Genomic DNA, 12,500 nt, shown 5'->3' with positions numbered 1-12,500 from the left:
TTGACTGTGTGTGTGTGTGTGTGTGTGTGTGTGTGTGTGTGTGTGTGTGTGTGTGTGTGTGTGTGTGTGTGTGCGCGCGCGTGTGTGTGCGTGCGTGCGTGCGTGTGTGTGATGGTCCAGCACATATCTACCCTACATTTGCCATTTGCCATGGTCCAGACAATGGACTGGAAATGGACATAGAAAGGAGATGAGAAAGTAGCAGAAAAGAAAAAAGCATCTTGCTTTTCCTAAAGTAACAGAAAAACACAAGGAGGAGGAGGAGAGAGGCAAAAGGCCACACCAACACTCCTTCTTCTGACCCACTCACACACACACAAACACACATACACACACACACACACACACACACACTCAGCACACTCTCACACACACACTCAGCACACACACAGACACACACACACACAGACCCACTCAGCACACTCACACACAGACACACGTTTCTCCTTCTTTTTTTCCCTCACTCCATTTTCCTCCTCCTCTCATTTCCCTTCACCATCCCGTCGCCAGGAAAGTACCCAACTAATCTCCCTCTGGGGAAGTGGCCCCGCGCGGGGAGGAGAGGGGAGAGGGGCCCCCGCTTTCCTGCTGCTCACAGCCCCAAATGAGGCACCCCGGCCTGGGCAGGTGGGGTGGGAGAGGGGGCCAGCATGCCAGCGGGAGCTTGGAAGGGCTTCCAGTGGAGCCTTTAGTGGAGAGGAGAGGAGAGAGACTCACTCTAGCACTAAAGAAAATCCACTCTCCACGAAGCATTTGGTTCTCTGGAGCTTCAGTCACTCACTCACCCCATGAAAAACACCTGGACACACACACACACGCGTACACACACACACACACATGTGCACACAAGGGTCTGATAACATTTTTGTGGTTGTGATTTAACATGTTCTTTGTGAGACGTACTGCAGACAGCATGTTTATCCATTAACATCTCTCCTAACGAACCTCTTTATTTTGCTCTAAGCTCTGCCCTTGGAGAGAGCTCGGCTTTGGATCGGTCGCTCTGTAATTGGGGTTTCTGCTGGCTGGGTTTTGGCCAGACTTCCTGAGCGTAGCCACTCCCCCATTAAGTGCCCCTACAATGTTAAATCTGCTGCAGTGTTGTCATTGGCGAGTTAGTGTGGTTTAATGTGTGTTTTGTCCTGTGTGGTCCCAATTTAACAGGGTCAGAGTTTGATTGAGATACATTGCTTTTTGTCTGTGAAATGCTCTGTTTTGTTTTGATGACAAAGGACTTTTGTGTTGATTTATTACTGGTTTATTTAATTTCTTAGGAAATAAATATAATTAGTAATTATAGTGTCCTGTCACACCAGTCTAGGTCTGGGCAGTAAGTGTATAAATTATGGAGTAATTGTATGAATAACAAGCTAGATCCCTGCCTAATTAAAAGTGTGAGATTCCAGCTTAAAGTTCGAAAAGTCTACTTGAAGAGGTATTAGGTGTTGTAAAAAAAGCAACAAAAAAAAAACAAGCAACCTGATTAGCTAGCAGACAACAGATTTGCATTGAAAACAACACCAACAACAGCACAGTTAGTCCTGATAAAAGAAAATGAAGTTTTTCAGCAGTATATTTAGAGACATTCTGCTGTAAAACGGCTCATGTTTGCAGGGTTTCTGACCCCATAGCCCAAATGTAAATAAGGAGGAGTTGGCTGGAGGACACAACAGATGTGTGCATCTCTCCCTCCCATGACCATGTCATCGAAATGAATTTGAGGATCTTATAAAAACTGGCAGTCATCACTGGCACACTAGATATTCTGAAATGAACGTTTGGAAACAACAATACATTAACAACTGTATGAAAATATCAAAAAGTACTGTTCTGCTCGATTATGTCAAAAATCATTATCGCAATTATCTCGTTCAATATTGAGGTCACGATTATTAAACACGATTACTCAGTGATTTTGGAACTCACCCACTTTCAAAACTTTTTACATTTTTAAACTGAATTTTAAATATAATCCATATATGCAAAAACATAATGCACACGACAACTCAAGACAAGTCATAATCACGATTAATCTATTAATTCAATTAATTGCACAGCCCTATACTGTTGCCATTCATAATTTTACTAATGTTGCAATTGCTTCAGTTTATGATCAGGTGTCAATCATATAAGCAGTCATTTGAAAGCAGATTATACCGAAATGTGTTCTAAATGTGCAGTAAAAGAAGAGCTTGGTTACTGGTCTGTTAGCTTGTCTTTAGGTTTAAATCTCAGGATGGTACACTGGCAAAGAAAAATTTTTCACATGGCAAATTACCCGCCTGGAAAAGACCAGAGCAATTCTCAGTTGAGATATTGGTCTGGGAGCTGTCAGTGGCAATGCCAGTGGGCAAATTGAACTGAAGCTGGTACATTAAACTTTCAGTGTATCCTGTCAGAAGAACAACAAACACATCACTCTTATCAACGAACGCTTTACTTAGTTTTGTTCTTTTCAAGAAAATACACTGTCCAGATACACTGTCCAGATGCAATCAGTGACAGCAATTGGTTGTTTACAGAGGTGCCTCAAGAGTGCCCTTCTGTCTGTCATAGTATTCATATCAATAAATATATATTAAGTCAAAATAGACAGTATCAGATAGATAATTGTAATTGGCCGAGCTGAGATCCGAGAGCCGAGATCTGTTTGAACGGTATAAACGGACCTGTCTGATCAAATGAAATGAGCTCTCAGATAACAGGTAACATCATTTAGTGAAGCAGTAAGCTACTCTCTAGCTCTTTGATCAGAAAACAAGACTTGAATACCTGAATGCACCAGTATTCTCAACAGCTAATCATATCTGTGTATTTTTAGGCCGCATATAATTATGTTCTTCTCATTAAAAGGCTCCATCAGCCATACTGTAATTTTCATAAAGTTTGGGTTGAGTGGTGTCAGTTCTTAAATAGTGGGCTGGTAGTCTGTGCAATCAAGTTTAGTCTAGTGATTGGCATGTTTTATTTATACACAATCCTGTTGGGCTGAATTCTCTGTTCACGTTTGTCATTATCTTGTTTGCTGTACTAATTTGCATGAGCACAATTTCTCTCTCTCTCTCTCTCTCTCTCTCTCTCTCTCTTTCTCTCTCTCTCTTCTTTTTGTTGAGTTGGAGGACTAGACAAAAGACAGCATCAAGCGATGTCCTTTGATTGCTTTGGTCTTTCTCTCCTCCTCTCTCTAACCCTGGTGGAAGTGGCGGCAGCCAGACATGCCATATAAGGTGTTGGTGTGGTGGGCCAGGGAGCCGTGCGTGCACATGTAAAACAGAACCATATGTCACCAGCGCTCCCCAGCACAGGAGCCCAGCTACCGCTAACGCTAATGCTAATGCACAGCACACAGCTCCCCCCAGAGCCCCCGGGGAGGAGCAGGGGGAGACGAGGAGGAGGAGGAGGGGGAGGAGGAGGAGCAGCTCCTCAAAGCCAAGGGGGTGTGGAAGGGGTTTGACCCGATTGGTTTTGGATGGGGCGAGACAGAGGTGTTGTCAGGCAGGTCATGATGAAGAGCTTGTGTTCAGGCTCGGCGGTGACCTCATGCCTTGAGTGGCTCTGACAGCGGGATGATGTCATCGGCCTCTGTTCCACTGACTCATGGGAGTTTGGAGCCACGGGTTCGCCTGGAAAGAAAAGAGCGCTGAGAGGGCTGAGTGTTTAGTCTAACTCGGTCTCAACTCTTCTTTTTACCTCTCTCTCTCTCTCTTTCTCTCTTTCTCTGTCTCTCTCTCTCTCTCTCTCTCTCTGAGCCTCACCTCAGTGCAGTGCGTGGCTAGAGATTGTGGGATTGGCTTCGGTTGATCTGAAGGTTGAGATTACGACTGGATTAGATGAGATGAAGGCCAGATCTTGGAATGTGTGCTCCCATCATTACGCACACACACGCACACATGCACACACACACACACACACACACACACTTACAAAGAGAAACAGAGTCCCCCACCTCTCTCTCATACACACACATAGACACACAAACACACACACTGCCACTTTTTAACCAGACAGTCTTATTACCTCCATTCTCACTTGACAGACAAAGACACCCACCCACACACAACACACACACACACACACACACACACACACACACACACACACACACACACACACACACACACACACACACATTCTCTCTGTAGGGGTCAGATGTTCCAAGGAGACAGTCGGCCAGCGTGTGACAGCTGGTTATTGAGTAACATGGTTGATTTGTGAAGAGAAAGGGAAAAGAAGAAAAACGAGAGAGAGAGAGCAGATTACACTGCTACACGACACAAGCATAAACACAAATAAACACACAAACAGACACGGATTAGAGGCTTAACTCTTGCCAGAACTCAGTATGCTTTGGTCTGAGCTGGACAGGCGGCACAAAAAGACCAGTGAAGTTCCAATTGTAACTGCGGCCGGTCTCTGAGCCCCTGGTCAGGACAATAGCTGTGCCGAGCTGATGCATGAGTCTTAACTGGACACACTGGGCTTCTTTTAAACTACAGACCCATCACCAGGGCTCCGAACCGGTTCAAGGAACGAAAACGAAAACCGAAAACGAACGGAATTTTACGGAATTTTACGAGGAGCAGAAACGGAAACGAAAACAAAATGGTCTTCAACTGTTCCGGAACAGAAACGTTATTCTGAAATCCACAAAACCGGTTAATAACGTTTTTTTTTCGTTCTCTATATATTTTATAAAATTTCACAAAAGCATATCCTATGTCAGGGAGACTATTTCCGGTTGTGCGAAAAACAAGCCCGCATCTACACTGTTAATGTGAGCCAACTAGGCCTACCTATCCGTCTGCCACTTCGGATCTTAGGCCAGCTCGTAGCGTAGGCTACTGAAACTTATTTGGAAATTGTTTGTAGCCTATGCGTAATAGCCTATTTTGCCTGTCCACGCCTTGTCGTTTTAAAGTCGGGATTTGAAATGTTTGCGCAATTATAGCCTATTCTATGTAGAAGAGTTAAACGGAAAATTTGAGATAGGCCTTGTCAGCAACAGACAGGTTGGAAATTATAGCGCAAGCCTTTGAAGAAATCCATATGGATAAAACCAGGTAAGGAGTTTAGCACGTATCCAGAAATATTTTTGATAAGAAATTATTTATAGGCATAGGTTAGGCTTACAGTAAGTCTGTAGGCTATGTGATGGATAGCCCATCTGAATGTTTTTGGATGCCGCCTGTGATTTATTATTTTTGGGCATAGCTACGGTATAGGCTAAATCAAGGGGAAATAATGAGTACGTCTATTCTAAGGTAAAGTTCGCAAAAATAGACTTGATAGGCCCGCCAAACACTGCCGGAACTTTAAGAACGAACGATATTTTGCGTTCCGAACCGGTTCAGGACCGATATGTTGGTGGCGGAACGCATGCAAGAACGAAAACGTTAAACATAGGCCTACCTGAACCGTTCGGAACGGAACGTTTGAAAAATAATTTCGTTTTCAAGCCCTGCCCATCACTCCCTCTTTAACTAGCAGATGACAGAGTGCTATAGAACCCTGAGAGGAGGCTGGGAATTGCTGCTCCAATGTGTTGGTGGGTGGGTGGGTGTGTGTGTGTGGGTGTGTGTGGAGAGGGGTTGTCAGCATAATGACTTTGCCAGGACATTCCTAGGTCACACACAGACACACACATACACGTGTTGCACACATTCACATACGTTGGCATACATTCATATTCACACACATAATGTCTGTAGTCATACTCTATATTCTAATGCTCCTGTGTCTCCTCATTCCTGTGTCCTCTCTCTCTCTCTCTCACACACACACACACTGATGTTTCAGATGGTCCACTCCCCCTGTGCCCTCCCCCCCTTACACACTCTGTCTGGAATGTACAGATGTTTCCTTTTGGGAGCTGCTGCTACCCTGGCCGATTCTCTCTCTCTCTCTCTCCGTCGGCTCTTTCTCGGTCTTTCTCTCTCTTTCTCTTGTTTTTTTCACCCTGTTTTTCGACCACTTTCTCTTTCTCATATGTAGTCCCACTCAGATGTGTAGACCCTCTCAATCATGCACATCTACACACTACTGCAAGGCAAACACAAGCAGGCTGTCTTTCTTTCTTTCTTTCTTTTTCTTTCTTTCTATCTTTCTTCCTTCCTTCCTTCCTTCCTTTCTTTCTTTCTTTCTTTCTTTCTTTCTTTCTAGCAGTAAACAGCCTGAATAAGACTCAGACTAGTGTGCACAGAAAAGTCATAGTTTGCTCTTAAAACTCCTCCTGGGAAAGTGAGGGGGTCTGGGTTATTTCAGTGGTAGACGTGCCTACTGAAGGGCCTGCTCTTCCATACAAGTTACAGTGCACAGTTGCTATACCATAGCACTATAGCATCTAAATACAGATCTCACTCTCTTCATCATGGGCATACTGGTTTCTCATACCCATGACTTCTTCTTTATTGCTGTAGATCCTATATGTTTATCTTTTATATTTTCTTTATATTTATATACCTTGTGTTTCCTTTTTCCCTCCTTGTTTTCAGTTTCAATTTTAAAAGATTCAGTGACATGACAAATCTATACGCCCATATTGCCAAAGTGTTCAAAAATATTCAAAGCATGCTCTCTCTCTCTCTCTCTCTCTATGTCTCCCTCTCTCTCTCTCTCCCTCCCTCCAGCTGTTTTAAATGCTCTTCATTCAAGAGAGGAGGCGTTGTCTGTAGAATGCTGCCTTCGTGTGTCACTTCCAGTGCTTTGTACATCTTCTTCTCCGTGTCCTTAACTGCCCCTTCATTTGGTGGTGCTTCCCCAGCGCCTCTATCATTTGGATGTCTCCAGATGGGCGCTGTGCTGAGCAGTATCTCTCTTCCTGCTGCCTAACCTCTACTCCTCCTCCTCCTCCATCTCATCCCCTATGTGCTCAGCCTCACAATAAAAGAGAGCCTTTGCTTTTCTCTTTTCTTCCCTGCCCTGCCGCACATCGCACAGCCCTTTATTTATCTATCTCTCCTTCTCAGCCTTTCATATCCCTCTCTCCTCTGAGCTTATGCTTCTCTCTCTTTCACCAGCTCCTCTTATTCCTCTCTTTTTTTCTGTGCATTTCCTGTGTTAAATGTCTATTCCCCTCTGCAGTCCGTCAGTCTTTCTCTCGTGTGTCTGTCTCTTTGTCTCTCTCTCTCTCTCTAATAATAATAATAATAATAATAATAATAATAATAATAGTAATAAATGTTATTTATAACACACTTTACATCAACTCAATGACCTCAAAGTGCGATACAATGCACATAAAACAACATAAAAGACTTTAAAACTAGCATAAAAGGAAAACAGAGAGAAAAAAACATTAAAGTAGCAGTTTTAGCCATAGGCTTTTCTAAGAAGATGGGTTTTAAGGCCTTTTTGAGAAGAGTCCACAGTCTGTAGGGCCCTTAGATTGGAGAGCATTCCACAGACTGGGTGCAGCTGAACAGTAGGCGCGGTCGCCCATAGTTCAAAGCCTTGTCCTCAGAGGCTGGAGGAGGTTGGCCTGTCCAGAGCGGAGGTGGCGTGAGGAGGAATGGGGGGTGATGAGTTGTTTGAGGTGTAGGGGGCAGTGTCATGGAGGCACTGGTGGGACAGAAGGGAAACTTTGAACTCAATCCTGTACTGGACAGGAAGCCAGTGGAGAGATTTGAGGATGGGTGTGATGTGGTGGTACTTCCGCACCCCCATCAGGATCCTGGCAGCACAGTTCTGGATGTACTGCAGCTGCTGGAGGTTCTTGCTGGGGATCCCGATGAGGAGAGTGTTGCAGTAGTCCAGCCTGGATGAGACAAAGGCGTGGACAAGTTTTTTGCCATCGGGGAGAGTGAGTATGGGGCAGAGTTTTGCAGTGTTCCTGAGGTGGAAGAAGGAGGTTTTGCAAAGGTGTTTAATGTAGGCCTCAAAAGTCAGGTGAGGGTCCATTCTGATGCCGATGGGGCCAAGGACTGATCCTTGAGGGACACCACAGGTGACAAGAGTGTGTGTCCGATTTTGCACCACCCAGGCATACATACTCTGTCTCTCTCTCACTTTCTCTCTCTCTCTGTCTTCTACTTTGTCGTTCGTCCTCTCCTCTCTTCATCATTACTGTTGTGTGCTGTTGGCTGTGTTGCTAATGTGTTGTCAGCATGGAGATGAACACACACTGCCTGTAGTCTTTAGCCAGCTTCCCCCTCCTCCTCCTCCTCCTCCTCCTCCTCCTCCTTTATTTACTTGGTCTGCTGCTCCTCCTGAGTCACTTGTGGCTTTACAGAGCCTCTTTGTCCATGCGCGCACCTCCCTCCTCTGTTGTGCAGTGAGTAGAGGAGGGCAAAGCCAACTGTGAGACCCACATCTGAGACTTAGCTTTCTCTCGGCCTGTCATTCTGTGGGTTATGTAGCCGAGCTCTATGGGTAAGGTGCCTGGCTGGCTATACCCCTCTGTTAGGAGAGATGAGGAATATATAAATCAGAGGTGTGTGTGTGTGTGTGTGTGTGTGCGTGCGTGTGTGTGTGTGCATGTGTGTGTGTGCGTGTGTGTGTGTGCGTGCATGTGCGTGTGTGTGTGTGTGTGTGTGTGTGTGTGTGTGTGTGCCAGAAACAGCTCTTTGCTGGAAGTCATTTGAAGTCATTTGCTGTGTAATAGTGCTGCACTGCTGGAAGCATCGAGGCTTCAGTGAAAGCGATAGGAAAGGCAAATCACCAAAACAACACCAGCTCATTACTTGTGTGCCTGTTGCTGTGTTAAAGCCATTCAGTATGAGAATGTCTGTCTGGGCCCTCATTTCCAACATCATGTGTGACGCTTGTGAAGGTACAATTGCCCTCTGGTTTTTTTGCATGGGTTTTGTTTATCTTTGCAACATATCTGAATTCCTCTGCGTGTGTGTGTGTGTGTGTGTGTGTGTGTGTGTGTGTGTGTGTGTGTGTGTGTGTGTGTGTGTGTGTGTGTGTGTTTGCACGTGTGTGTGTGTGTGTGTGTGTGTGTAGGTGTTTGTGTGTGTGTGTGTGGCATTTAACCATCTGGGTCCCACATGCTGTAAGTGAACCCTCTCATTTCCTCCCTCTGCAGAGATCTGTCCAGAAACCGCATCCAATCCCTCCATGACAGTCTCTTTGATCACCTCACTTCCCTGAAGGAACTGTGAGTATATATATATCTATATATTTGTGTGAGCGTCTGTGTGTGTGTCTGTGTGTGTCTGTGTCTGTGTGTGTGTACTTGTGTGTGTTCCTCTGTGAGTATGTGAGTGCGAACCATGATTTAGAATAAAGTCTTCAACTCCCCATCTTTCCTTCTGGTTGTCTTTTTTCTTTCTCTCCATCCCTCTCCTTTCTTCATTTCATCTCTCTCTCTCTCTCTCTCTCTCTCTCTCTCTCTGCCTGTCTCTCTCCCCAGGTATCTTCAGAATAACCGCCTCACTGTCCTGCCGCGCAGGGTTTTTGGCTATAGATCTCTAGCCGTGCTGTAAGCTCCACTGCTTGTGTGTGTGTGTGTGTGTGTGTGTGTGTGTGTGTGTGTGTGTGTGTGTGTGTGTGTGTGTGTGTGTGTGTGTGTGCGCGCGCATGTGTGGGTGCGCGCATGTGTGGGTATGTGTGGGTGTGCTTGTGAAAACTATGAATATACTTACGTTTTGTAGGCACAAACCCGTATGGAATTTGTTTATACCTGCAGAGTTTGTATGGACTAGAACACCTTAAGCAGACACCAGAGAGGGCTCTATGCACTCAGCACAGCAGCAGAAGCAGCGCAGCGTAGGCCTGAGTGTGTGTGTGTGTGTGTGTGTGTGTGTGTGTGTGGGCTCTATGCACTGAGCACATCAGCAGAAGCAGCGCAGCGTAGGCCTGAGATAAAGAATGAGCTCAGAAGAAGAAGAAGCAGATCCTCAGCAGAATCTAATGAATTGCAACAAACAAGACCGAACTGAAACATTGTGCATTGCCAATTCTGAGTTAAGTGGGCAAGAAACCTCCTGAGAGAGTGTCTGGCTGCAGTTTCAGACACACACATACACGCGTGCGCGCACACACACACACATACACGCACACACACACACAGACACACACACACACACACACACACACAGACACACACACACACACACACACACACTCACACACACGCACACACACACACACACACACACACATACACACATACACACACCCACACACACGCACACACACACTCATACACACACACACACACACACACACACACACACACACACACACAATCACAGGACCATTGAGGTTAATTAAACACCATTGCTCCAGGCTCTCAGTTTCCCAACTCCAGCACATGTTACACTCTCTCTCACACACACACACACACACACACACACACACACACCATCCCTTCCTCCTTCCATCTCAGCTCCCAGTCTGGTACACTAAAATCACCCCAGCACTTTTCCATTCGCCCACTCCAAACCAGAAGAACAAGGGAATGATTATGCTGGCAGAGAAGGAGAGAGAGAGAGAGAGAAAGAGAGAGAGAGAGGCAGTGGGGAGCAGAGAAGAAGGAACAGAATTCTACGGGTGGAAAAGAGTGGAGAGTGATTGAGTGTGAGAGGAGGGAGGGTATGGCTCGGTGGGTGAAAGGTGAAATCGGTGGCGTCAGCGTCTCTGCTAAAACAGTTTGCTTTTCGCCCTCCCCAGGAGAAAGTTCTCACGTGTTGTCCCATATTCTGGTTTCTCCCCGCAGAGATCTGAGCAACAACCAGATCACCACCATAGATGAGCGGATATGCGATCATTTATTTAATTTAACCGCCATGTGAGTATAAACATCGCACGCACACACTCTGAACACCGTCGAGTCATGTCCAAACCAACAACATACGGGGCGGGGCGGGGTGGGCGGGGGGGTCAAGAAGATGAGTGTAGCGCAGCAGGTGTTTCTGATCTAGTTTGTACAATAGAGAGAATTCCATCAATAGCCCCCCCCCCCCCCCCCCCCCAGGGAGAACCTCCAGAATCAGATGAGTTCCTGTTACTCCATGTTACTCCATGTTACTCCATGTTACTCCATGCCTCCATCTTCAGCAGCTCCAACCCTGTTAGCTGGAGCCCAGTGTGTGACAGGGCTGCTGCTGTGTGTCTGTTGTGCATATGCCAGGCAGACGCAGACTGTGTCTGTTGTGGATGGTGTTAGTCCAATCTGCGGAGGTGTCAAGAACACAGTTTATATGATCTGTAGAAAGTAGCTCTCAGTGTGTAGGCCTGGAGGCCGGCTGAACTAGAGACGGTCTTGGGAGTCCGTCGGACGGACAGAAATAGATGGAGAGGGCAGGGCAGGGCAGGGAGCGAGGAGTGAGCTCATTGTTATTGCACAGACGTTCAGATTTCCATTCTCACAGCAAGCCATGGACTCGTATGGATCATTCTCACACCCACACACACTTACTAACACACTGACTCTTTTCTTTCTCTCTCTTTCTCCCTCTGTCTCTCTTTTTTTTCCTCTCTCCCTCACACACACACACACACCCACTCACACACCCCATCGCAAACTGTTTCTCTCTCATTCTCTGACTGTTTTTGCACTGCTCTGTCTCTCTCTTTATCTCTCTCTTTATCTCTCTCTCTCCATAGTGACCTGAGCTTTAACCCGTTGGTGTGCGACTGCTCGCTGTACCGGCTTGTGAGCTGGCTGCAGGAGAGAGGGGTGTCGGTGCGGCGGCCCAACTCCATGCTCTGCGACCAGCCGCCCCGCGTCAAGAACCAGCCTCTCCTCAACGTCAGCCTGCTCACTTGTGGTAGGCACCGCACCGCACCACACCGGCCCCTACTCCCTACTCCCTACTCCCTACTCCCACGCCTCAGCTAATGAGGCTCCCTCTTTAATATCAGCGATGTCGTGGTGCTCTTTCAGATCATCTCCTAACTGATGTAGCTGCCCAGTGGGGGAGGATGATCAGAGCTCCAAGGCTTTGTTAGGAAGAGACCCGCCTTAATAATATTAGCATAAGATCAAGGCTTGCAGTTTAACAGGCCTTTCTTCTGCTTCCTCCTCCTCCACCCCCCTATTGTTAACACTTGTGCAAGTAGAGCTATTCTTTATTTGAGCATCATTTACTATGCACTATTTCCAGACAAAAAACATTGATTAGTACCTAAAAAGGCAAAAACTTAGCAAGAACTTACTCTGTATGCATATTTTATAAGGGATAACAGTCCGCAAGATGTCCCAGTAGGCAAAAATGTTGGATGAGACAGAAGCAAGTCCATATTCCAACTGTCCAAGCACATCTCGTAGCTTGTTTATGTTGTTGTTGTATGAGTTATTGTCCAGTTATTGTCCAGCACCTACTCTTCCTGCAGTGATGGAATGGTTTGTCATGCATGGGACCCTCAGACTATGAAGCATGAATGCATTGATATGCTAATGTCTTATGCTGATGTGTTATGAAAGGGATAAAAGATGCAGAACTCTTCTCCTGTGTGTCTGCTTGTCCTTACTGTCTTTCATCCACACTCATTTGTTTCTCTTATTCTGGCTCTCCCATCAGGAATTCTTATTGGTATGAATGACAATGTTTATA

General features: G+C 46.0%; 1 protein-coding gene across 1 annotated transcript in view; it reads left to right on the top strand.

Moving 5' to 3' along the window:
* The window catches only part of pkd1a (polycystic kidney disease 1a), a 73,191-nt gene that overhangs the window by 9,558 nt on the left and 51,133 nt on the right, over window positions 1–12,500 (top strand). The window contains exons 2-4 of the mRNA XM_042105512.1: window positions 9,026–9,097; window positions 10,661–10,732; window positions 11,551–11,714. Coding sequence (XP_041961446.1) covers window positions 9,026–9,097; window positions 10,661–10,732; window positions 11,551–11,714 — 308 coding nt within the window. The remainder of the gene's footprint in view (window positions 1–9,025; window positions 9,098–10,660; window positions 10,733–11,550; window positions 11,715–12,500) is intronic.

This window comes from Alosa sapidissima, chromosome 9 (genome assembly GCF_018492685.1).
Source record: "Alosa sapidissima isolate fAloSap1 chromosome 9, fAloSap1.pri, whole genome shotgun sequence".
NCBI lineage: Eukaryota > Metazoa > Chordata > Actinopteri > Clupeiformes > Clupeidae > Alosa > Alosa sapidissima.
The sequence above is the reverse complement of the archived record's forward strand: the minus strand, read 5'-3'. Positions and strand labels throughout refer to the sequence as shown.